This window comes from Artemia franciscana, chromosome 5 (assembly GCF_032884065.1).
Source record: "Artemia franciscana chromosome 5, ASM3288406v1, whole genome shotgun sequence".
NCBI classification, from domain to species: Eukaryota; Metazoa; Arthropoda; class Branchiopoda; order Anostraca; family Artemiidae; genus Artemia; species Artemia franciscana.
This window is the reverse complement of record NC_088867.1, coordinates 49,961,689-49,989,451: the sequence shown is the minus strand read 5'-3', so window position 1 is coordinate 49,989,451 and position 27,763 is coordinate 49,961,689. Positions and strand designations below refer to the sequence as shown.

Below are 27,763 nucleotides of genomic sequence, written 5' to 3'. Positions count from 1 at the left end.
TGTTTTCACGTTGTTCTTGTGATTCCTCAGCACGCTTTCTTTTCTTACTTTCTCTATTAGCCGCAAGCCTTTTGGCATTAACTCTTTGAGCAGGTTCCTCGGCTGTTTTTTCTGCCATTGTAGGATTTATACTAAAATTTCTCTTTGAATCGCCCCCTCATATACTTATAATGACGTCATATACAAAGCCTTATATAGTTATAATGACGTAATATGCAGACAAACACACAAACATACAACTTATTTTTATATATATAGATAGAATTCAAAAGTGTTCGATGTATGCCCGTCATCTCCCCGGTGTTCGCATTATTTTATAGTCGTGTTATTCGTGTCTGTTTGCATTGTATTTTTTTCTTAAGATATTGATGTAGCTCTAAAATTTGAAAATGTTTTATTATTCAAAATTTTTAAATTGTCATTACAATAACAAATATTATTTGCTTTTCAGGCATTCCCTAAATGGAAACAGACCAACAGTGCAGCTGTCTCGTCCGAAACCTATTGCTCCTGTTGTAGCTGTGAGTCAAAGTGTGTGAGAAACTGATAGGAGAAGAAACTCGAGTTTATTTCTAAACAAGAAAACAAAACAAAAAACGCCATTTAACGTTACTCAGCAGAATCATGGAGCTAACTATAAAATTAGAAATAAAAACTTAAGCTCTGTTTATGTTCTTTTTACATTGTTTTACACTGGGCCGAAAAAAAAGAACCAGTTTTGCCAAAAAGGCACAATCAGTTCAAAAGTTCAAAGAGGGTTATGCTCAGGAATATAATTGGAGATCTATTACATAGAGCTTCACTATAATAGATGTGTTAGATGTATTTATGGAAATAAATTAGATGTAATTTATTGCAGTTTTAACCTCATAAAAAAATATACAGTAAAGACTGGTTAAATTAAAATCACCGAAAATCTATTGCATTATGGTGACTACCCAAGTGAGTGGGTGATTAACACCTAGCGCAGCATATAGGGCAATATAAGCTTGGGGGCTGGCAATATAATAAGATATCAAACAAAATACCATCGTTATTTTTCCATTATTATTTTATTATTTTATCCTATTCCTTATTTTTCTATTGATATTCATTATTTTGTTATTTTATTATAATCCCCTCGTCCTAGCCGAATGGTTAGCATGCTAAACTAGAAATCCTTTGTCCGCGAGGACAAAGATTCAAGGCCTAGTGTCGCTGGTTATTTGGTCAGGAACGGGGGGTCAGTGACATGCATCTGTAAGCTTAGCTAGAGTCGACCCAGCTCTAAATGGGTATCTTGAGAAGTGCGGGGAAGATAAACAGGAAGAGTGTACGTAAGCACGGGATGACTTGACCGCAAACACCTATTGAACTTCCTGATTGAAGGGTCACCAAACGGAGGTCAGCACTGCCTGTAGGGACTAAAATCCTATGCCATGTCCTGCTATACATTATTTTATACATACTATACATTACTTTATTGCTTTAACTTCGAGACAGGTACAACAAATACATACAATATTAAATTTTTAAATGTTTCTAGTTCTGCTGGGTAACAATTCACTGTCATCTAGTAGTTTTAAATTCATATTAAAACCCTTAAGTTTCCTCTCTTATCAGTTTTCTGAGTTCACATGTGATTTTTACCTATAATAAGGATAATAGTAGCTTTCTTTGTATAAAAGAAAAAGAAAAAAAAGTCCTTAATGTATGGTGGTAGGATCTTCCCATGTTTTTATTTTGTTTTTCCAAATCCCAACTCTCAATAAGAAAAAACGAGTCAAAAGAAAAAAGTATAATTCGTCTGAATGACTTAGACATAACAGTTTAGTTGCCAGGTGGAAAAAAAACGGTGGGAATATTTGCCGGACGGTTGCATTTTTTTTTGCATCGGAAAAGTACTTTGGTCTTTTACTGAGAAAATTTTTACAATGCTTTTTATCATTAATTATGTTTATTTTAATTAAATAAATTAAAAGTTATTTTTTTAATTAAATTGAAATTATTCTTCACCATCTTTCCCTTTCTTGTAATTTAAATCTTGGTAAATAGCTAGCAGGTAAGCAGGTTTCAATGTTTTTTTTTTCTCATTCATTTTTATGCATTAATTTCAACTATGTTTTATTATTTTATACGTGTATTTTATTTATGTATTAGCTGATTTTTTTTGGTTACTTTTTGGTTTTGTGTAACCCTTAGCAAATAAGCTAAAATTGACACTATTGACAAGTTGGTTTTGAAAATACTAAATGTATTATTTAAATACTACATGTTACTCTAATTGTAATTGTCTGGCCTATAGCAAAGGATTTACATTACATGCGTTTTTTCTAATAAGAATGGAAATGTTAGCGGATCCGGATCTTACTATTGAACTTTACTACTTAACTGTGAGCTTATTCGTTTTTGTCTCTTAATTGCTGTTGAGTGTTATTTAGTTGTTTTTTTTTTGGGGGGGGGGTTTCGTAAAAGTCTTAGTATTTAATATGTGATGGTGAATCTTTTTTCCCTTTTAGAGGAACGGGCATAGACCAAAATTTGGGACAGAAGCTTCTGAAGCTAGTGTTGATTCTGAGTTATCTCGAATGGATTCAGGTATTGATGTTACAAATTGTACAGAAGTTGACACATCAGCGACCCAGTTAGTTAAAGAAGATACTATGAACGTTGAAAGTGCGTTTGATGATGATGTAAGTTTCTGATTATTCAAATACATCATTAATAGGGAGCCCAGGCGGCTATCCTCAAATTCCGAAGAATCTCAAAGTCTGTTCAAAGGCAATTAAAACTCGATAAAAATACATGGAGTGATTCGTGGGGCCAGTAATGGCCATGGATGTTTTATAATGATTGCGAATAGTGCATTAAAAATAAAGAATTATGGTGACTTAAGAATACAGCTGACGCAAATTGAGCCGACGACGCAAATTGAGCCGACGATTACTAAATTGGTAGCAGTATCCAATGTTTATCGTTCTTAATAAGAGGATTTCGGATTTCCAAAATCTTTTCGTATTGCCTTTCTATTTTGAGGTTCAATGAATTGTTTTTTACTTTCATACATCAGTGTTTCTAGTTCACACTTTTCTTTACTATATTTTACAGAAAATGTAGAAATATTAATGCATATATCTTTCTTTAATTGCAATTATAATTTAAAAAATTAATTTTCGGGGAGTGCTGAGTAATATTTTTTCCTGATAGAGGGCGGTAGACAAAATACGGATAATATCGTAGTCTGTGCTGTCTTCTAACGGAAACGCTATAATAATAACAGAGCAGTGCGACTCGATTGCGTAATCATCATTTCCAATTATTATAAGCCTCGTTTTCAGACCACCCACATCCAACATGGAGTTCGACACGGGGTGTGCAGATTGTAGTTTTGAGTGCCTTGTTAAACACGGGTAAATGTCTTCTCAGAACCCATGTTCTACCATGCTATTCTGGCGCGTTACAGATTTGAGAAATCCGTGTCCAACACGCTTGGAACCCGTAAGATGAAAACGCTTCATAGTTTTGCTGGGTTGAACACGATGACTGTGAAAACGATTTTTGTCGAACCCGCTCAAAATACGCTTCAAGCCCGGTGCCTGATAACACAACTATAGTTGCTATCGTGACAACGTGCTTTTTTGTCATAGTGTCCATCCAGGGCCGTACACACAGTGAAGCGAACGTCTCAGGGATTAGATCATTAATTGGGGAATATCTATATATGTACATGGCCCTCTTTAGGTAACAGCGCTTGGATAAATGGGAACTCCATTTGAACTTATTAACTTCGCTATGTTTGAACTAATGAGGTAAGTCAAATGGGTCATAAATGAATGGTACAACTTTGATTAAATAAAACACGACTGAAGTGTGTATCTGATAAATTTGTTTGAGGTTCTAAAGGGAAAGTTCAATGTGATGACTGTAATAATAAGAAACATAGCTCGAATATTGGGAACTCCGAATTCATTTTTCTAATGACTCTTATGTCCAAGATCACCGAGTGTCGAGATACGCCATAAATATGAGTATGAGTTTCCTAGAATATTGGAAAGCGAATATATGTGCTTTTAATTTCGGATAGCTCTATTTTCCAAGCTGGGTGTTGTATTACTAGCGCCGGGAAATTCATCAGAGGGTTTATAAAGGGCGGGGGTCCCCTCCTGCCCTCAGACCCCCTGGCTACATCGCTTATACCTTGCCTAGCTGATATAAAACTCATGTACTATACCCCACATAAATAAAGTTTTTTTTCAATTTGTGATTGGATTGCGATTTTTTTATTTTTTTGCTTTATGATCTTATAATCTGATAGTTCGTGGGGTTCTCGGATCAACGAATTTACTACCGATTATTGAATTCTATCCATCCATCCACCAATCAAATAGGCACTTTGACTTCTTCTACCGAGATTACCTTGCCGTCTTCTTTAGATATTTCAGCGTTATCGTATGTTCCGATTTCTATCCAAATCTTGTGCCAAACTTCTATAAATATCCATTTCCCTTTTGTCCCTCCTTGACATGTCCTTCTCTCCTGTTAAAACAAGAAAAAACAATTGCTAATAACTTAATTATCACTTCAGACCCAATACAGTAACTTCAGTTTCAGGACCATTGCATTTCTTGAAAAAAAATCTAATTTGTATGTAGAGGAAAAGTAAACTATCTAAGGTTTCTTTCCACTTTTACATTTCTCTTTTCCCCGCTCCGTTTCTATCCCCCGTTCTAAACCGTTTTCTTAGATAAATCGAAACGATAGTGTCAAAGAATATAATTCTATTGATCAAGAATTGAAAGAACGTATTATTTGCTGAAGAAAAAACGATTGTGCTTTTTGAAGTCCAGCGGAGACCTGCTGCTGTGTTAGCTCAGGTAATTCGGTATAGCGATAGATTCAGCAGAAAGAGAGAGAAAGGTTTATTTACGCGAAGATTCATAGTTCAGTGGCTAAACATATGTAGTATTATAAAACATGTCGTTATACAACAGTGACTCTGCAAACTCAGCCGCCGTGAGCCCGTGGAGCTAATGGTTGAACAAATCCCCACGTAATATCCGTATAAAGCGTGGTTCTTCTGAAAGACCAAGAAGATTATACAATGATCTAGAAAAGGGCACGAAATAATTCCGGTATAACCGGATATAATATAGCCAGATAATAATTCCGAAATTATACAACAACAGTGACTCTGCAAACTCAGCCGCCGTGAGCCCGTGGAGCTAATGGTTGAACAAATCCCCACGTAATATCTGTATAAAGCGTGGTTCTTCTGAAAGACCAAGAAGATTATACAATGATCTAGAAAAGGGCACGAAATAATTCCGGTATAACCGGATATAATATAGCCAGATAATAATTCCGAAATTATACAACAACAGTGACTCTGCAAACTCAGCCGCCGTGAGCCCGTGGAGCTAATGGTTGAACAAATCCCCACGTAATATCCGTATAAAGCGTGGTTCTTCTGAAAGACCAAGAAGATTATACAATCATCTAGAAAAGGGCACGAAATAATTCCGGTATAACCGGATATAATATAGCCAGATAATAATTCCGAAATAACCAGAATAAATAATTCCGGTACTAGCGATCCAAGGCAGAGTTGCTACGAAATGAAATATTATGTTTTGAAAGTTCTCCAGCTTCTATAATGTTTCTGCATTCGCTTCAACTTACAGTGTAATAATCAATTGACAAAATAACTAATTGAAATTAGATAGTTGATGATTCATTCAAGGTCACTGATTAATAAAAATGGATAAATGCAAGATAATTGTGTGATTCATATCATTATTCATACATCCTCAATTATGTATATCACTATGTATTCATTATAAGAAAATTTAATGTCGGATGGTTGATAATTCGTAATAATGAGAATTTAAGTTAATATCAACTATTTTGGGAAATGTGTACTTAAAATGACTAGGTGATTGACTAGGTTCACTTCAATGCGGTAATTTACCTATAATTTTTTCAATGCGAAAAAGAACAGATAAGGATTGGCCAAAACACGATTTTCATTGACAATCAAATCGCTGAACACTGAATTGTAAGGGCAGCTTGGGTAATTCTCCAATTTCGGGTAATAACGTCAACATGGCGTTAACCCCTCCACAATGAGACAGGTCAACGCTAAATTGGATCGCCCTCCCGTTTTTCTTATTCGTCTTATTATTGAAGTACCCGGTTACAGGGTCGGAACGGCTATTGGTTCAGAAGGAGAGAAAAGTGTGGTCTTTGCTTAATGTTTTATATCTACTAATAAAGAGGCTAAGAAAAGGGAGAAGTTTGGGGTCTCTGCTATTCTTCTCATGAATTAACCAAGAAGAGTTTCAAGGAGCCAAACATACATGAGGAGCTTGCCTAGGAACACATTAATTAAGAAGCCAAAAATCTGAGGAGAGTTTCTACTTTCTAGGCTGGTGATGAAAAAAATCGAACATCTTTATTGTTTTTGAGTTTTTTTTTTACTCAAAATGGAAAAAAAGAAAAAAAAATACAATAGAAAAAATTTATGACTTAAAAATTGAAATGTTTTTCTGTTGCTAAAAACTAAGATTTTGTTTTTACACAAAGAGATTTTAATCTTTTCAACTTTTGCTTTAATTTCTTTGAATCTCTTCGCATATCTTAGAAATAATCCTAAATAGACCTGATAATTGCATGGGGGAGTCAGTCCTCCCAGGAACGTTTTAGGAGCGATTGTCTGAACTCCAACGATTCCATTATGTGTGTGTTTTGTTACAAAGATTCTGATTCCTTTAGTAGCTCTCTGAATGGAAAACATGCCATCATTATCCTGTATTTTATTTTCTTATAGGTAGATTTTTCTGAAGCTGCTTTAGCGATTAACACAGATGCATTACAAGCACAAGTTACAGGCTCTAGAAAAGATGAACTCAAAGCAGAAGAGGATGAAGTGTCAGCCCCTCAAGATGATTTCACGTAACTATTTTCTTTCAATAATTTGCTTAACTTAGATAAATAGTCTTACAGGAATGATTTTTTATTTCAAAGGCAAATGTAGAAGTTAAACACTATAGGCCCTTTCTGATAAACAAAGTATGCAAATTATTGATCAACAATCGCATGAACTGATTTGGTTATTGACAGTTATGGATCAACAATAATTTCCTTGTTTTCGGAAATAAACGGCAATATTTTCAAAATCAATTGAATATTGTTTTACTTTTTTCAATTGAACTCGTATTTACTCCTGTAATTTTTAGTGTTTATACATCTTTTTACTATTTGATCAAATTCGGAAAGTTTCAAGTAAAATCGGGTAAATTTCTTCAGTTCCCTATTTGGGGGGGGGGATTCAAAAGAAATTACCTTCTCATGCCTTATTTAACGAAAGAGATCAAGCTGATAATAAGTATAACAACCTTTATGGCAAAGTAGCTGTTTTTCTTATTCCGAAATTGTAAGAACAAGAGCAACTTTTACCCATGACATTCATCTTTGAAATTCCCCGCTTGCAACAAGTTTGACGAACAGCAATATCGATTGAGGGTCGTTTTCATCGAAACTATTGGCTAATAAAATCTTTTTGGTCGCCTTAACACGATTTTTGATCACCAATTCTTGACACAACGTGTTACTAATCAACAACGTCACCAGAAAAGACCTTATTGTTGGATATGAGATACCATTCAGATTAGCTCTTTGCCGTGCTTAGGCCGTTTAAGAGTTCAGACATGTGCTATTTTGGACATAGTTTGTCGGAGTTTATAGTTTGTCGGAGTTATTAGGAAGTTTATAAAACTTCCTAAACATCGAGAGAAAAAAAGATCCCGAATATGGTGTATAAATTACCATTTTTTGAAATGTGTTTTGCTACATTCAATCCATTGTAAAAGTATTGGGTATGCCCCCAACCCCTCCCTCAACGGAGACTGAAATGGCATCTCCCGTATTGTTTCTTAGTCAAGTTTTGAAAGAGGCTTCGCCAAGTCAAGCAGACTTATTCCAATGACTTGTCTGAATTCTACCAAAGAATATAAAGGATTCTCATGATTTTCTTGTTCTTTTTGGAAAATTCTGTGAACTAGACACAGAATAGGACGCCAATTTGATTGGCCTGGCCTTTAACATACCCAAAAGATGTATGTTCGAACCGTCCTAGTCGAGTGGTTAGCGCTCTAGACTTGAGATCCTGAGGTCAGGGATTCGAGTCCTGCTTTTGCTGGTTATTTGGTTTGGAACAGGGGTCAATGGCATGAATCTGTAAGCTCAGCCAGAGTCGAACCAGCTCTATATGGTACCTGGAGAAATCTGGGGAAAAAAAGGAAATGTCAGATGATTTGCCCCCGACCACGCACTACACTCGCGGCCGAAGACATTGAATCTGAAGAGCGGTAGCAAACCACTGGTCAGCATGCGAATTTTTTTTTTATATGTTCCAGACATTCAAATATGACTAGATGTTCTGGAGTAACAAATACGTTACTCCGCGACTGTTAGATCTGTTCTCTTCTATGCAGTCGAAACTTGGCCACTGAAGGAGCTTCATCTCCGTGATTTGGAAGTCTTTGACCACCGCTGTCTACAAAAAAATCCTGAGACTTCGATACTCCGAACTTCGATACAAAATTTCAAATATTGATGTACGCCACCGCTGCTATAACATCGAACCTGCCGCCACGATTATCAAACAGAGAAGAATGCATTGGCTTGGCCATGTCCTTAGAAGTCCCCATGACCGCATCGTAAAGTAAGTGCTTCTAGCTGCCCCCTTGCCAGATTGATTCAGGTGACCTGGCGGTCAATCGAAAAATTGGTGGACAACTGCCAAAAACGACCTCGATTTGGATTGGTGGATTTGGAAGGATTGACAGAAAGTGGGAGGGCTGCTGGCTCTGGTTTGATGAAGAGCTGGCACAAGATTGCGACAAATGGGAGTCAACCATACGTAGTCTTCTAGATGCCGGGTGAGGCGTCCTTGTCTGGTTCCGCAACAAGTACAAGTAAGTAAGTAGTAACAAATATGATCAGGCTGTAGCTTTCAGATAATGCAAAATTAGCGCTTTACTTAAAATACAAAACAATATATGATTTTAGTAGCTCAAATTAACTGACTCGAAATGTATTTAAAACGAGCTTAAATGGACCGATAATTTCCTATATTTAAAGAATATGCAAAACTATCGCTTTACTTCAAATACAAAACATTTCATCATTTTAATAGCTCAGATGAACAGACTTGAAATAGATTCGGAACTAGCTCAAATGAACTGACTCGTAATATAATAATAATTAATAATTTATTTGTTACCCGCTTGTTTTGACAATTTAAGAAGAGTAAATACGCTAAAGAAAGAAGAACAAAATAACACAGACAATACAATCAATACAGTCTAATCAAAGGGGGGTAAGGACCCAAGCGTTGACAGGTCTCAGCACCTAATCTAGCATAAAGTTTTTTATAAACAAAAATAATATCAGTGGCACAAAACTTTCTAATAATCTTCCGATTTCTATAAGAACGCGACAGATACAATAAATATTTGCAGTAACGAAAATACAGAACTCTTATACTTTGCAAATCGTGACTATTAAAAAATGGGCGCAAACCGGAAAGAAACAATGTAGAGTGATCGCAGTATGTAGAATAAAATCTGGATAAAGCCTTTCGTGAAAATCTGCTTTGGTTCGGGACAATTTTCGCGTACCCAATTTTAAGTTTACTTTTAATATAATTAAGCCCACAAGATCGAATAGCCGATAAAGATGAACAAATACTAATACCAAGCCACCGAATCGAAGAAACGAGCTTAACTGAAAAATAACCACAATCAAGATCACTTTTGATGCTTAACATTAAAAACTAAATATTCACATTTTTCAGTATTAAGTTTGAGGCCAATTTCCTCAAAAGACTTAGAAACAAGCTGGGTCGACTTAATTAGGCTAGATTTAGTGCGGCTGATGAAAAGTAAATCATCTGCATATGCAATATACGAAAGATTAGTTAGGCCTAAAAAACATGATGGATTAATACGTGGCAAAACAGAATAAAGACAATCATTAAAAAGATAAGGGGATAAGACTCCTCCTTGCCTAAGACCAGAACGGATGGGGATATTACCAACGTAGGTGTCACCTGACTTGAGTCGAACATATGAATTAGCATACCAAAAACGAAGAGTTGATATAATAGACACATTTGCACCAAGTTGGATTAAAGAATACCAAAGTTGGCTATGGCATATTGAATCAAAAGCTTTTGAAACATCGAGTGCACAAAAATGAACCTCAAAACCATTTTTATGCGCTTCAAGTAATAGCGAAACTATAGCACGATGAGCATGTTGGCATCCTATATACGGCTTGAAGCCAAACTGATTAGACATATAATCTACATTACATAGGAGATCAGGGAGCAAAACATATTCAAATACTTTACTTAAAGTACAAGCAACCGTAATAGGCCTGTACGAAGCGCAACTAGTTGGATCCTTACCACGTTTCAAAATTGACGTAATGTTACCAACTAAAAAAGAATCAGGGACTAAAGAAGAGCATAAACACATCTGAAAAAGTAACTGCAAGTGATAAACTAATTCCTCCGATTCGGTATTGACGTGAAAAGCACTGATGCGGTCTATATCATAAGATTTCGATTTAAGTCTCTCTACACTTCTTTCGACACGGTCAACCCAAACGGGAGGTACATGACCTTGGGAGATCTTCTTAGGCAACAGATTAGAACAGAGGCTGGCAAAACGAGAATGAACCGCGTATATCACTGTATCGAAAATCTTACTATTATGATTGATCCATGATACATTAGGGATTCGGTCGGCCGTAGGCGATCTATCGAACTACGCGACATTAATCACTTTTTTCCACTGGCTAGGAGTCTTAGGAAATTCGGCACCATTATACCTAACTCTTCGAAGATAGTGTTTAAAATCAAGCTTTGTTCTTTGTTTAATATCGAAAACATTACCCCATAGGGGGCGGCCGGAAACTATTCAAATTTTTAGCCACAATTTAGCCCGATTTTTATAGTTTTGAGCTCTGGGTCATTCTTCCAAATTGAACTTCTTGTCTGGGCTCGAAAATGACATAGGAGAACAGCTACCTCTTCAGACCTCTTTAAGCACGATGCAATGTGGCTATAATAAATATTAAGCTGAATTCTGGCTTGTGGGGACCCAACGCTTGTACATAACAGATTAAAAGGGACTTTAATCGTAAATAGAAGGCTAACAAGCGTAGAAAAATAAAGAGGCCAGTCGGCTTTGTTCCATTCTCTTTTAGAAATCCACTTTCTAGGATTAGGACGTAGGTTCTCTTCAGCACTAGCATTAAGGGTAACAGTGAGGGATAGGGGGAGATGGTCATAATCACGCTCATCCTGATCAAAATGGGCTTCGCCACAGATGAGATACTTGCGCATCCTGGTGAAAATTTTCGAAAAGCATTTAGACTTCTTGTTTGCTGTAAAGTGTGATACAACTGGCGTATACTACCCAGAGTCTACAACTTATTTGCTCGCCCGCATGTCACTGCTCTTTCCCCTTTCTTGGGTATATTTACGTGTTCATGGTCACGAGTTCTATCAGGAGCTTTGTTTTCAGCAATTTTAGATGACAATATTTCTCTTTCCCTACTAATGAAAAATCTAGCAATGTGTTTAAATATGTGTATACAATGCATTAAAGAATGAAGGAATCCTATTGTAGAGGTGTAACGTAGAAGATTGAGTCACGCAGAGTTTCAATCCATATGACAAAAAAGTGGAAGGTCAAGAAATTTCAGGTATGGGAAGTTTCTCTTGGGAATTCCCCTATGGTCTAGGAACAGGCAGCTGATCGCCACTTACGGTTTGGTTAAACCCCTGGATGTAGCTGAAAGTCGACGTGAAAGGTTTTTTGAAAGGCTAGATGAGTTTCGTAAATTTTTTTGGCCAATGATTGAGACCTAGTTTGTCTTGTATATTCTTCTACGTATTTTTTTTTTTGCATTGTATTTTTTCTGTTTCTTATTTACTCTATTATAACACCCCCGTGTGTTTTATGACCAATACAAATTTTCATTCATGCATAAATGTGGAGTGATCAAGGCAACTGATATTTCTGCCAATACGTACAAAGAATACTTTTTTGAAAAATAAAAATAACATTGCGAATTGAGACAAAAAATGAGTATTGTTGCAGTTTTTTGTTTTATAAGATGTTTTTAATCTGGTATGTAATATTTACTAATGTATACATGTGATCTGGCATCTTAGAAGTATTAACAATCGTCAGAATATTATCAATTCCTGCTTACCTATATTGTTCCTTCTTTTACTTCTCTTTTTAACTCTCATCTAATCTGCTGTCCCTGATTATTAATTCTATATTTTTGTCTTGATATTATTCGTCGGTTTGTCTCATATTCTGCATGCTTCCTTTTATGATCTTTTCATAATTTTTATTTTTTTTAGGGATATCAACTGGGACGAAGACATGGATGAAAGTTTCTTTTCTAATATTAAGAAAGAAATTACAGAAGAACCAAAGGGACCTCCGCCTGAAATGCAAGGAGCTATAGGGGAAGCTGGGGATTTACCATTAGTTCTTAATGAAAATGGAGAAAAGGTTTGTGGGCATAGTACCTTCGCACCTTTTTTTTTTACTGTGATATATGATTCAGGACCATGTTTCAATACTTTTTTTTTCAAATAAATGGTCTTATATAATCCTTTTCTTCATGGCTCTTGTAACCCTGAAAATCAACTAACACGTCCTTTTCTAAGGGGTTTATTTAATATGAAAATGTGTATAAAAAAAACTAATTTGAAGCTGAAATAAAGCCATATCATGAAAAGGTCTACTAATTTTTAATTTTGTTCAGGATTAAGCAAAACACTGGTACAGGAAAATCTATAATCAAAAAACTTCGTAAAAAACGGTTAATGGAAAAAATTACCTCATAACGCCCTCCCTCGAGCGTCAAAACTCAAAAAACTAGAAAAATATTTGCTACTACAATTTTTTTTGGTCCTTTAGTGGCGATTTGGGATAATAATAATAAATACCCTTACATAATAATAAATACCTTTATAATAATAATAAATACCCTTACATAATAACAGCTAGCAGCGGTCGTCACACGACAAGCAAATAACTCAAAACAAATTGAATTGTACAAAAATGAATAGTCAAAATTTTACACAGCATTTTCAAGAAGTTCCTAATCTTAGTGTTTTATAAAGTACTGAAACAAAGGACGATAGATATCGTTTCGATGATCTATAGGCTCGGGATTTAAGTCTGGTGATTAGATTTGCAAAAGTGTCTCCATACCAATCTAAACAAGAAGAAGAAGAACAGTTCTTTGTCAGTGGGTATATGCCTTGATTTGTAATTGATAAAATTTTGGGATAAATCGTCCTATGATTTTTACACCTGCTCTTTGACTATCTGCAATTAACTAGAAACCAAAATTTGTGTTTATCTTTGCTGAATCAATGTTGTTGTGAATATATTGCAACTGTGATTGGATAAAATCTGCAGATGAAGTCATTTGGTGTACTTTTTTGAAGTCATTGGTAATTTTTTGTTAAATAACAAGTAATTTTTATTATTTTTTTTTAAGGGCAATCATTAATGTTGGTAAATTTTTCTATAAAGGAAAAGTGATTGCCTTTCCTAGATTTACTTTTTTTTTACATTTATAAGTAATTTGAACTCAACCAGATTTCGAACCAAACTGCAGGAAACTACTGCAGGGCTCAGAATTTGAGCCCGGTGATCCAAACAAAAAGAAGAAGAAGAAGATCAATCTCTGTCATGTGGCTATATGTCTTGATTTGCTATCAGAATATGTAAAATTTGTGGATGAAATCGACCGGTGATTTGACTCCTAATCTTCTATCTGTAATCAATTGAAAAACCAAATTTGTGCTTGTCTTTGTTATATCAACGTTTTTATGAATGTGTGTGTGGATAAAATCTGCAGACGAAGTTGTTAGGCGTACTGATAATATATATATATATTTTTTTTGTTAAAAAATAATTGAATTTATTTTTATTTTTTAATTTTTTAAAAAGGTAATCTTCAAACCAGGTAAATTAAAAAAATAAATGGTTAAAAAACCATTTCCTTTTTTTTTACAAACAAATAATATCTTTTATAAAGAATGTTCTCTTATGTCATATGTTATGTAGTTTAAATTTTGTTTAGTTCAATATCTATGGGCCTATTATATTTCTACGCATGAATTTAAGACAGATATTGTAAATGCATTGTAAAACTGTTTGTTATTTTACTCCTTATTAGTTGTTTATTATTCTAAGGATATTGTATTCGTCATTTCAGGTTTCCCATCACCCGTTGCATAATTTTATTTGTAAGCTTTTCTTGTGATTTCTCTGTGTTTAAGCAGCGAAAATTGGGCAAGAAGCACATTTCTGTAGAAAGTACTTCTTGCACAAGTAAGGAGCACGGATTTCCTTCCGAAAAGGTGCATTTTATTAAAAAAAAGGAAAAGAAGAAGACAGAATGCTTTTAAAAGTATTTTTCTGTGCACTAGGTATAAAATACGAACTTAAAATCATGAGTTGTTGACACTGGGCATTTTAGTGTTGATTAAATTCCGTGCTTCCAATTGATTTAAAAGTAATTAATTTGGTTTTCTTTCATGCTGATAGATACGTTTATGAACAAAGGAAAATTATCATTTGTCTCATCCATAGGGAAAGTCCCGAAAGGCTTTTTTAAAAAGTAGGTTTAAAAAGTTTAATCTTTCCCCCAGGGGGTTTATTTTACCACTGTATGGGGACTGTATCAAAACTAAGTAGGTTTGTATTTATTTTTCTAGAATGTCTGCTATGGCTCATCATCAAGTAATTGATGATGCCAAGAATCTGGGATTTGGGCTACAGGGTATGTAAAGGGTATTTCAAGTCGTATTCAGATATCAACTATGAATTTCAAATCTTGAAAATTTTTCTAAATGAAGGGTATACCTCTTGAATTGAAAAGAATATCTGTAGAGGTATTTTGATGCCACTTACGAGCATTAAATCTGGAAAATTTTCTGTCTGAAGTATACCTCTTCGAATCAGAAGGGCATCCGAAATGTATTCAGATGCCACCGAACGTTAGATCTTGCAATTTTATAACCCTTATAAACTTCGTGAATAAAAATAAATACGGGGCTGTATGGATATGCTCTGACTTCATTCTTCCAGTTTCCAAAGTAACTACTTTTGTGACAAGTTTATCCGTAATAAAAATTAATCTTAAAAAAAAAATTGAAAACCATGGATGAAGTAACCGCTTTTAGTGTTTTTAGAGGAAAGGTATGCGTTACTACCCCCGCTGCACCCGTGGTTCTGCCTTTTCTGTTTCAATCCCTTTACTTTTCATATGCTAATAATAGTACAATAATTTTATTGTTGTGGACGACTAAGAGGTAACGACAAGTAGTGTTTATAAAATATTGTAAAAAAAAAAAAATTCTAGATTTTTAGGATGTTTTGGCTTGATGCATATGAAGATCAATATAATCAACCCGGCACTGTGTTTTTATTTGGAAAAGTTTGGAAACAAGACCAGTGTATTTCTTCCTGCCTTCAAGTAAAAGGAATACAAAGAAGAATATATGCCCTTCCTAGAGAAAAGGTAATTTCATGAATAACAAGATAAACACTAAGCCTGTTTTTGGTCATCATTGTTAGTTCATAGTATTAAGTATTCAATCATCATAGCTTAAGTCATAGAATTGAGTATTCGGCAATCCTAGCATAAATTATAATAATTGATCGTCACTTCTCTTTGATGAAAACCGCCATTTTTTTTTCACTTACTTTATTGATTTCGTTCATGAACTGATAGGATAGGACTTCGATGATATATTATATAGCTTCAATCAAAAGATAAAGCAGTTGAAGAGTAGCTGAAAGCGCATGAGTACTAAAGCTCTAATTCTTGGTTAAGATTTTCCTTAAATTTTTATTTATTATAATTATAATATTATTTTATTATTATAATATTTTTATATAATATAATATAATTATAATATAATTATAGTATTTATTTATTGAACCGACAGGATAGAACTTCGATAATATTTTATATAGCTTCAATCAAAAGATGAAGCAGTTGAAGGATAGGTGAAAACGCACAAGTACTAAAGCTCTAATTTTTGGCTCAGATTTTTCTGAACCTAATATAATACATAAATATTATATAACATGCTTAACATCGCATAGTATCATAATAAATACGTCATCATACATATCATAAATATATATAATTAAGATATCCTTTAGAATTGTCGATCGTGCAGACGGCGCCAAATTGATGTTTCCTGGGTCGTTTTTGCATGAACAGGTAGCAACCTTGTCGCCTAACCTTGCGGTTGTGCGAATCAATCCTCGATCTGAGCATTGTCAAGACGAACTTCAATCCAAAGTGCTACCGTAGGGTGTGTGACACCTGACATCAGAATAAAATTTTCATGTAAAAGAAGGGAAAAGAACATTGGTTAACAAAAGAAGTAAACAAGAATCTATTGAGAATTTTCTTTATATTAGTCATTTATTTTACAATCCAGGGGGGGGGGCAGTTTTGTCGTTTTTTTTTTTTAGTTTTTCAATAAAAAATACCAAAAAAGGCATTTTCAATGACCACCCCCTCTCCCAAAATATATATATTTTTTAAGTCCAGGGGAGCATAGTTTCACCAAATTGACGCCATTGATTTGAGTCAATCAACCACTTACAAATCCAGAACATTTTATTTTCAAGCAAAGGGTTTGTACGTTCGAATCTTAGCCAAGTGATAAAAAAGTACCTCATAGCTTAAAAAATATCCGCCTCAGGAAGTGTAATAGGCTATAAATTATTATGTAAGAGATCGGAGAAACCTAAACAAGAGGTGATTACTTCACATATATCTTGAACAGGCCTTACTAGTTGCACTTCTAAGAATCCGGTGGTAACTCTCACTTCTTGAAAGCTGTAGTAAAAGAATTGAATATGACACAGCTTGGTTGTCAGAAAGCGTCGTCGGAATTGCTATCAGGATGTGAAAACCATGCAATCAATCAGTTGTTAGTAGAAGTAGGTTAAAGGTAGAACTCGTTAAGTTGAAAACCATAGCTAGGCTGAAATAATTATCTTGGATTTCCTTGATCCATAGGTAAATTTGCTGGTAATTCGAATTAACAAGATTATATTCTTGTTAGTTTGAAGAACTAATGTACTAGATGTTCTAATGTGCCACTAGTATTGCCTAGAGACTCAGTGTTGGCTTGTTATCAATAGACTAGATACTTGTGTCCGTCCTAGGGACATAATGACAGAATACTAAAGCTAAAAGTCCAACTGTTGCAAGGCAAGTGACAACCAGTCGACAGATTGAATTTATAAACATCAGAACTTTCAAGCTAGATGCAAAAATTGTTCTTATCTGCTTTAAAAATATATTTCTGTTTTTACTTTGATTATCCGGGAATCACAGCCTCAATTGTCATTTGTTTTCAGTCATCATTAGGCTGCTTTATCTTCTTATCTTTCATCAAGTGATAGCAATTTTGAAATTTTCAAAATTAAATTTAACTAATCTCGTATGTACTACGGTATATGCTCCCCTTGAAACAAGTAAATAAGCGACAAACTTGCAGCTGTAACTTGCGCAAAAAGGACTAGGTACTTTTATTATCAGATTCATTAGTCTCAGATCTATCCATTCACCGAACATGTTTTATGATATTAGTCAGGCTTTTTCTTAGAGAGAGATCTAAACTTGCTTCAAAAATAGGGAAATTGCCCCTTTTTTAGGATTTCCAACTAATATTCAACGTATTTTATATCTAAAAACCATATACACCAAATTTCAAAAATTTAATAAGGTATATGGATAGAGCCGAGGCTGTATCAACGATTTTTGTTTGGGAGAGGGGTGCTGTTTGTTCGAGGGGTGGGGGAGTGTTTTTTCGGGGGAAGGGGTTACAAAAAAACTTACAGACACCGCGAAAATGTTGTTTATATGAAGTTCTTTAACTTTTTCAAAGTCGGGCCAAAAAATTTGGGGGGGGGGTCAAACCTGGAATTAAACTTCAGCGAAATTTTACAAGTATTGAAATATTTAGGATTCAATGCATGTTTTTTAGTAGTTACTGCGACTGTTTTAGTATTTATTCATTAATATTCAATGCTTGAAAACTCTTATTTTAAGTAAGAAGCTCAGAAATTTTATTGCGCCATTTAAGTATTCATTAACTAATGCGTGTTTAGTACTTTTTCTATCTGATACAAAATTTTTAGTATTTAATTAAATTGAGGTAGTGGTGCTCGTCCGGAGTTAGCTCCGATGCAAATTGGCCGCCTTCGCGGGGACATGACAGCGTAATAGGCAATTCAATAAAGAGCGTAACATCATGCTGCACGAAGACCCTAAGACATGAGCTCCAAAAGACAGCCGAAAAAAAACAACATTGGAGCCACATATAAGATCCTTGTGAGCTCTCAGGTCAATACGTTCGAACTACATCATATCTCCGTAAGCCCAATGGTGAGAATATTTACGACCAATCACAGTGCCCAATCACAGTAGTTACTAAACACAGACCCACCCGACCAAATTGCCGACCAGATTACTGCTGCTGCTGACAATGCTAGACCTGCCCCCGGTGGCACTAAATTTACAGCAGAAGAAATTAAACATGCAGTATGAAAGCTGAAGAACAACAAAGCGCCGGGAGAATGTGGCCTGACATGATGTCATCAGGCTGGAAGACAGGCTTACTTGTACCAGTCTACAAGAGGAAAGGAAGTAAAATAGAATGTAATAATTATCGTGGAATAACTTGCACTCAGTACCCGGCAAATTTTTCGCCATGCTTTCCTTCAAGCGGGCAATAAAGTACCTCCATCCTCTTTATCGTCACCAACAAACTGGGTTCATGCTGGGTAGATCCACTACTGAGCAAATCCATGCAATTAGACAGCTAATAGAGTAAATTCTAGAATATAAAAGGAAGACATACATTGCCCTCGTTGATTCTCGATCTGCTTTCGACGCTGTTGACATACAGTCACTGTGGCTGATCCTTTAATCTGCTGGTTTACCTAAAAAAAATTCAATTCTGTTCAAAAAAAATATATAACAAGACCGAAAGTGCTGTCTTTGTAAATGACCTGCTCTCATTTAATTTTCAAATTAGAAACGGTGTTTGACAAGACTGTGCTGCTGCTCCCGATCTCTTTAACTGTGCCATGGACCATGTTCTCAATTAAACATGCTGGCGCATCTGTTTGGCATCAATTTTGCTGGAGGAGTTCTGTAAGATATTAACTTCGCTGACGATATTCCTTTGCTATGTGAAAATGACATCAAAACTGCCTTGGAGACGCTAGCATCTGCTGCAGAAAAACTTGGTTTAAATGTAAACTGGACCAAAACCAAAATATTGCTTGTTGATAAGACAACATGTAGCCCCCTGACAACTATAGAGGCATGTGGCCAAGATGTTGAGATAGTCAAGCAGTTCACCTACTTTGAATGATTTGTCTGCTCAAACGAAAATCTAGATGCAGAGATATCAGCAAGGGTGGCAAAGGCGAACGCCATTTTCGGCCGCCTACTGAGACCAATATTCCACAAACACCAGGTCAGCCGTCTCACGAAAGCTCGTATCTACTCTGCCTTGGTAGCAAGTGCTGTGTTGTACTCGTCAAAGACTTGGGCTTTGACTCAATCGCAGATGACGAAGATGGATGCTGTCCAGACAAAGTACCTCCGCAAAATCGAACTCGTTAGGTGGCTTGACAGGATCACGGGTTTTCTCTTGTCCTTTAAATCATCACCCCTGTCCGAACAGTATGAGTCCCGCTCGCTGCGTTGGTACAGTCATTTACTGCGCTTACCCACTGAAACACCTGCCCGACTTATATTCCACTTTGATCCAACTCCAAATGGCTGAAAATACCTCAGAGGTATACCACGTATGAGATAAGTGGATATCATACGCGGTCGACTCACAACATGAGGCATTGACCCCAGCGAAGCTCCTACCCTCGCCCAAAATAGGCCACTCTGGAGACAACTATCGGTGCTGACGTCTGGTTCCCTCTATGCTGGCGTCGCAGCCGAGCAAGAGGTTCAAGTAAGTAAGTAAGTAAGGTATTATTGCAGATTTTGAAAAATAAACCTTTTTTCAAACTTCAATGTAACGTTTATCAAATTTCTTCTTCATAGATATTTGACTTGAAGGCAAATGAAGAAACAGAGGAAGAGGTTACACCAAAAGCAGTTTATGGTGAAATCAAATCTATATTCGACAAGCATAAAGTCTCCGAGTTTAAATGTAGATATATAAGGAAAAATTATGGCTTTGATTTAGCAGATGTTCCCAATGAAGCTGAGTATCTCGAAATAAGATATTCAGCAAGTTTTCCCGCCCTACCAGCAGACTTGAAGGGGGAAACGTTTAGTCATGTTTTTGGTACGAATACTTCAAGTTTAGAGACATTTTTGTTGGACAGAAAAATTAAAGGACCATGTTGGCTAGATGTAACTGAAGTTTCTGCAGCGAATCCTCAGGTTTCCTGGTGTGCTGTTGAGGTTAGTTTTTTTTTGTTTATACCAAAAGATTGAAAAATATGACGCCATGCACGAGTTTTTTTTGTCAGAATCAATGATAGTATTGTGTTTTGGCGAACCTGTAAATTGGTTTAGAATTTTTCGTCGTGGCAATACTTTCGTTATCAATTCCTACTATCTAATAGCAATTTTATATATACAATACAACAGGTTGTTTTACAACTTCAAAAGTCTTGGATTAAAAAAGAATTGTTTTTGTACTGCTTTGCCGGCCCCCTTTGTTGGGTACTGGACTACCTCGATGTCAGCTGGAGTATTCTAGGGTTCCCAATCTTTTTCCGGGTCCGTAGTTCTTTGAAACTCGTAATACGACGTGGCACCCCCTTTAGAATGGTAAAAAATAAGATACAGAAAAACAAACTTGTGCACCCTATTTGGTAATTGTATCACAGTTCTTTTTTGAATCACCGACATTAGTCTTTTCTTCAACCCTTGGGACTTCTTCTGGGTGTATTTTGGCTGCCGAAATTCACTTTAATGGGGCGGGGAACAAAACAAACATCGATAAAATCGATTACTTCTTCCTAAAGTATGAATTTGTTAGTTTTACAAAGTTTAATAGTACCTGTAGCGTGCAAGTGTCCGGATGGAGCAACTTGTGTTCCCATGGAGGAAAGTTTTGTTATCCTTTCCTATTGTTTGTACAACTATAACGAGAAAAATGAGGTTAAATCACGTACAATATTATGTCTATATAAACTCTAAAAGGAAAAAAACAGGGCTGCTCATGGAATTCCCGTTTTTTATATAAAATCATTAAAAAGCGAGGAATTCTTTATTTTTGTTCCACTCACAATTCTTTTTACTGCTGATTCGTCGATATGGGGGGGGGGGGGCTGTCTAAAACAGCATTATGGTTCAGATCAAAAATTTTAAACGTCACATTTATTCATTTGCTTTTGTTTTTAATATTTTATTTTTGCTTTGAAGATTCGTATAAGTATAAATAAAATCTGAAGAGAAATGAAAAACATTCCCTGCAAATTGGGCTCTGTGTACTCTAGATAGTTTTTGCCTTACTCTATGGATTAGGTACATTTACTTGATCGCTAGGTCTTTTGTCTTTTTATTTATTCTTTGCAAAACTCAATTTTAGTATAATTTTATATCCAATTTTGAATTTCTAACTGCTATAGCCCAAACAAGTAACATTGTATATATAATATGATATGTTAACATTATATAACATGCATAAATTCGTCATCAAAAGGATTAAGGCTAAAGATCCTCCAAAGCCGATTTTACAGAAGGCGCCCAATTGGAGACGAAGCGGAATCCAAATTAAGCATTTAAACTGTATTTTCGTTTTGTCAAAACTTGAATTTTAGGTAAAAGCCAAGCTTCAAAGTACCAATGACAGTGAAAATGAAATCTGATTGAATTGGTTAAGTGGAAATTAAAATAACAAACTAAGCTGTATTTTTTTTTTTTATTCCAAAAGTAGAATTCTTAGATAAAAACGAGCTTCAAAGTACCAAGGAAAGTGAAAATGAAATCAGATTAAATTAGTTATGTAATTTTAATTTTCAAGTTTCAATCTTCTTTTTAAAGTTGGTTTGTTCAAAATTTAAAACAGCATTTCAATTTAAAGAACCATAAGGCAGAAATATATTGATGTGATATTTTTTTCTTTATTTAACGAAGGCTCAAATTTGTCAAGAAGTAAAAAAGCAGCAAAATAATGAACTATTAGTGTACCAAAATGAGTTCGTAAGGTGCCGAATCTGAAAGTATGATTTGGGTGTGTAGGACAGGATTGGGTTAAGGCCTTTGGAAGACTTCCAGAAATATTATTGGATAAAGCCTAAGCAAAACTTTAGAATTGACCTCAACTTCAATTTTTGCTCTTTGTATTTTTTAAATAGTCAATGTTGGCCTAATCTATTTTGGTTGGATAAACTACGGCTCTGGTATAAAGGTATGCAAAATAACATTTTTTTTTTCTGCTTTAAAATCCCAAGAGGATGATAATACACTGTTTTAGCCAAAACCAGTATTTTTTAGGATGATGTCATACATGATTCTCATTGAGAAAAACTGGGTTTGAAGTGGCATTCACCTGGAAGTCTTGCAAGATTTTCATGTGTAGACATGCGTGTCTGGCCATGGTCTTGCTTAAGGGTGGAAGTTCAGCTAGACATACATATGAACGCCACTCTTAAGTAAATGACAAATGATACCATACATGACTCTCCTTGAGGAAAACTGGTTTTGAAGTGGCATTCACCTGGAGGTCTAGCAAGATTTTCATGTGTAGACGTGTGTGTCTGGCCATGGTCTTGCTTAAAGGTGGAAGTTCAGCTAGACATACATATGAACGCCACTCTTAAGTCAATGAAAAATGATATCATACATGGTTCTCATTGAGGAAAACTGGTTTGAATTGGCATTCACCTGGAAGTATGTGTAGACGTGTGTGTCTGGCCATGGTCTTGCTTAAGGGTGGACGTTCAGCTAGACATGCATATAAACGTCATTGTTAAGTAAATGACAAATCATATGATACATGATTCTCATTGAGGAAAGCTGGTTTTGAAGTGGCATTCTCCTGGAAGTCTAGCAAGATTTTGATGTGTAGACGTGTGTGTCTGGCCATGGTCTTGCTTAAGGGTGGAAGTTCAGCTAGACATACAGATGAACGCCACTCTTAAGTAAATGACAAATGATATCACACATGGTTCTCATTGAGGAAAACTGGTTTTGAAGTGGCATTCACCTGGAAGTATGTGTAGACGTGTGTGTCTGGCCATGGTCTTGCTTAAGGGTGGACGTTCAGCTAGACATGCATATGAACGTCATTGTTAAATAAATGACAAATCATATGATACATGATCTCATTGAGGAAAGCTGGTTTTGAAGTGGCATTCTCCTGGAAGTCTAGCAAGATTTTCATGTGTAGACGTGTGTGTTTGGCCATGGTCTTGCTTAAGGGTGGAAGTTCAGCTAGACATACATATGAACGCCACTCTTAAGTAAATGACAAATGATATCATACATGGTTCTCATTGAGGAAAACTGGTTTTGAAGTGGCATTCACCTGGAAGTATGCGTAGACGTGTGTGTCTGGCCATGGTCTCGCTTAAGGGTGGACGTTCAGCTAGACATGCATATGAACCTCATTGTTAAGTAAATGACAAATCATATGATACATGATTCTCATTGAGGAAAGCTGGTTTTGAAGTGGCATTCTCCTGGAAGTCTAGCAAGATTTTCATGTGTAGACGTGTATGTCTGGCCATGTTCTTACTTAATGGTCGAAGTTCAACTAGACATACATGTGAACGCCACTCCTAAGTAAATGACAAATATAGTAAAGAGGCTTACTCACTGGTAGGATTTGAAACAACAGACTCTTGACCTGGATGTCTGGTTGCAACTCGTTGCAGCTTGCACCTGGTGCGGCACCTGGTGCAGGCTGCATTAATTTTTGGTTGTGAACGCCAACTGCCTGAAAATTGATTCATAGACAGACATGTTTCTTGACATGCAAGACAACCTAGAGAAGTCTAAACGCCGGTTAATTGTATAGACATTGCTTAGTGTCGAGGCGTGGATGGATTTTCGAAAATTCTTCTGTGTTTTACTTTTTTTGCTCTATTCTCTATTTTTGCTTTATTTATCGTTTGTTTCTTTATTATTTGTGTTTTAATCTTGCATATTGAATGTCTAATTTATTATGCAACAATGTCTGATTTATTAGATACAAGCTTGAATGCTTGATTCATTATACATATACTTGTCTCTTTCTGGTCTTGGCTTCCTGGGATGTTTAAATATAAGATTAGATTTATTGAAAAAATCCTGTGGGCCATAGCAACACAAAATACAACTTCAAACAAAGTTGGAAGAACAGAACACAACTCTAATGATATACAAACCAAGAAAAAAAAAAACACAACAAGGTCTATATTTTTAACCGACAAACAAAAACCATAATATTATTCAATTCCTAAAAACCTTAACAAACCATCCCCTCAAACATAATTCCCTATGTTTAACCCCTACACGAAGAAACTTACACAACTGTTTAATAGCACACGCGTTCCTCTGAGACGTCTGCTCAATTAACCAGCAGACACTCGTCCAAAACATTCATTTCGTAACTGAGACAGCTCTTAACACTCGGATACAAAATGTAACCGATTTTCATTCACACATACACACACAGGGCAAAAGTAGGGGCCAGCCACCAACCTGGATTTTCCAAAAAATGTTCTTCTCTCTCCTAAATAAAACCCATCTCTCATCACCAACAACAAATTCTTTAAATTGTCTCTTTTCAATTGCTCCTCCCCCCAACAGTCTTTAGTTCGGGAGTAAAACCTCGAAGGTATAGATTGATCTTTTTGGGCTAGCCATTCTTGTATCTCTTGGTCGTTTAGGGTTTGCTGGACTTTCTTCCATGCTGAAATGCACTCATCATTGGGCCTTTTCCTTCATTCCACATCTCTGACAGGTCAAAAAGGTCCAGTATTTTCTTGACCTGATTTGGCCACGAATCACATTTACGGTCCTTCAAAGTCCAAATAAACTTACTTTCGAAGCCGAACTCTTGGTAACCAAATTGAACCCCTATCTGCCCCCCCCCCCCAAAAAAAATGAATTGAGAATTAGGATAGGGTATTCAAAAATTGTTGGAAACCAGAGAAGAGCTTTATCTTGCCTACACTCCAGCTGTTATGGCCATTCCAATATTTTTTAGGCTGATGTTTGTAGTATTTTAATGGCACTTACCCGTCGGCCAAGTGCCATATAGTGATCGCAATTTCTGTCTGTCTGTCGGTCCCGGTTTTGCTAGTTCGGGCACTTCCAGATAAGCTAAAACGGTGAAAGTTGGCAGGCGTAACAGGGATCGGGCCAGATTAAATTAGAAATAGTTGCTTCCCTCATTCGACCATCCGGGGGGGGGAGTGGAGGGACGGTTAATTCGAAAAAATAAAAAAAAATAATTTAAAAATGTGTCCTATAAAGCCTGCATAGCGCAGTGTATATGGTGTTGGTATTGTATTCCGATGCTCATAGGTTCAATTCCTGACTGGGTCAAGTTTTATAATTCATTTTTCTTGCTCTGCCATTTTTAGTTTTAAGTTTTAGTTTAATTTCAAAACCTTTTTTAAAATGTCTGGCCTTGACTAACACTTTCACCAAAAATATCAGATTGGATCAAGTTTTATGGTGATTAAATCCGGAATTCGCTATAGTATGGGCTAGCAAGCGTAGGAGGAGCTAAATTAAGCGATGGATTTAAAGTGATTAAAAATTATAGAAAAAGCTATTCAGCTTCAGAGGCAGGAATCCCGCGTAGTGGTGCTTATCATGATAGCCTAAAAAAAAACCCATCACCGCAATAATATTGCGAAATTGGCTCTTCCGACCTTGTCACAAATGCCATATGAGCTCTTGGGCTCTTGTTGATAATAGGGGTTTAGAAGGAATCAAGAATAGCTACTGCCCGTGTATATAACTTTGTTGTAATTTTCTATATCTTTCTGTAATAGTCAGTTCATTGCTCTATATTCAGCAACAAATATCATAGAGACGTTTCAACATTAAGTTCTAAATAATTAAATAATGCGCCATGAAGGCTTAGTCTCTTTTTCTCGTTTTTTCTTGTCTTTTGATGATTCTTATGGTTTTTAAGACGTTTTCTTACTTTTCTACTTATTCCACTTTTATATAAAAGTGGGAAGCAAATGGATTATAATTGTTATTATTACACCTACTGCAATATTTTTTTTTATTATTGCTTCAAGTTTTCCATATGAAATATTCAAGGGATAGATTACCTAGCCTTTGGTCTAATTATATCAGCTCCATCAGTATCACGTTGATATCCCTAATGATAACTCTGAATTACTACTATTTAATTTCTGTGAATCACTGCACACAAATGTGTAGATTTTTGGATGGGTGACCATCTGTAATAATAAAAGAAATCTATAACAACAAAAAGCTATTTTGAAAAGAGAAATTACTAACAGAAAGCTAAGAAACAATTCCAAATAAACTCCTCAAAGTGCTTTTACATTTTGGCAAAATGTCAAAATTGCTTTTACCGCTTTTTAAAATTGTTTAATTTGTTGTTTTCTAACAAATTTTGTTTTCCAAAACATATTTCTTTTTTTTCTAGGGAATTACGAAAATTGTTTAATTTGTTGTTTTTTAACAAATTTTGTTTTCCAAAACATTTCTTTTTTTCTAGGGAATTACCCAGAGGCCTGATTATGTTGCTGTTGGTCCAAGTATTTCAGCTCCACCAGTTAGCATTATGGTTCTTGATGTAAAAACAGCGATCACGGAGAACCAACCAAGACAGACGGAAATAGTACTTGTTGGATGCTTGTCTCATAATGAGTATAAAATAGATGGACCACCCCCTAAAACTGCTTTCAAGGGTAGGAATAATGATTAAATTATATTTAATTAATTAGTAATTTTTTTTATATATTAAACTTAATTGCAATTTTAATTCTAAAAGCTGTGAAAAAGACATTGTCATATATCTGGGTGCTGGACATTCATGGCCTTTACCCTCATTCAGGTTCATTTTTTCATTATTCATTAATTGCATTTATTAAAGATAACTTTTGCAAACATTTGGTGCCAAATTTTGCTGTCCGAAAGTATTTTAGGTCAGTATTGCATGGCACAAGCTTTAATTAGGGCATCCAGCGTAGGGACCCTCAAGCCTATAAACAGAAAATACTTTTAGAAAAATATATTCAGTTAATAACACCAAATTGCCGCGGTTAGTTAAATAAAACAGAGCTTAAATATAATAAACCTTAAATAAATATTAATAAATAAAACACAGTAATAAAATGTTGGTTAATATCAAAATAAAAACATGGGTTATGTCTTGGGCCCATCTTAAGTCTGTTCATGCCAGAAAGACGGTTTTTTTTAAGATTTTTCTTCTTGAAACATTTCAAAACTATGAAGTCTTTAGGGCAGTGCCACACTTTCGTCAGTGTTGTCCTGTTGAACTGCGAAAATAAATAAGCAAAAATAACATGTTAAATTTGGCACCGCTTTCGTTCATAAAAATTTAAATATTAACAATCTGTTTTTCCCAAAGAAAATCGTATCTTGAAAGAATAACTACATCTTCTTAATCTTTTTTGTCATTTGTTTTTAACTTACTTCTTGCCGACTTTTCACCCATATT

The 27,763-nt window shown here is 35.5% G+C and overlaps 1 protein-coding gene across 1 annotated transcript in view; it reads left to right on the top strand.

The window, feature by feature from the left end:
* The window catches only part of LOC136027545 (DNA polymerase alpha catalytic subunit-like), a 76,121-nt gene that overhangs the window by 16,257 nt on the left and 32,101 nt on the right, over nt 1-27,763 (top strand). Inside the window, exons 5-11 of the mRNA XM_065704898.1 lie at nt 452-521; nt 2,499-2,672; nt 6,806-6,930; nt 12,425-12,578; nt 15,451-15,609; nt 20,191-20,556; nt 26,798-26,990. Coding sequence (XP_065560970.1) covers nt 452-521; nt 2,499-2,672; nt 6,806-6,930; nt 12,425-12,578; nt 15,451-15,609; nt 20,191-20,556; nt 26,798-26,990 — 1,241 coding nt within the window. The remainder of the gene's footprint in view (nt 1-451; nt 522-2,498; nt 2,673-6,805; nt 6,931-12,424; nt 12,579-15,450; nt 15,610-20,190; nt 20,557-26,797; nt 26,991-27,763) is intronic.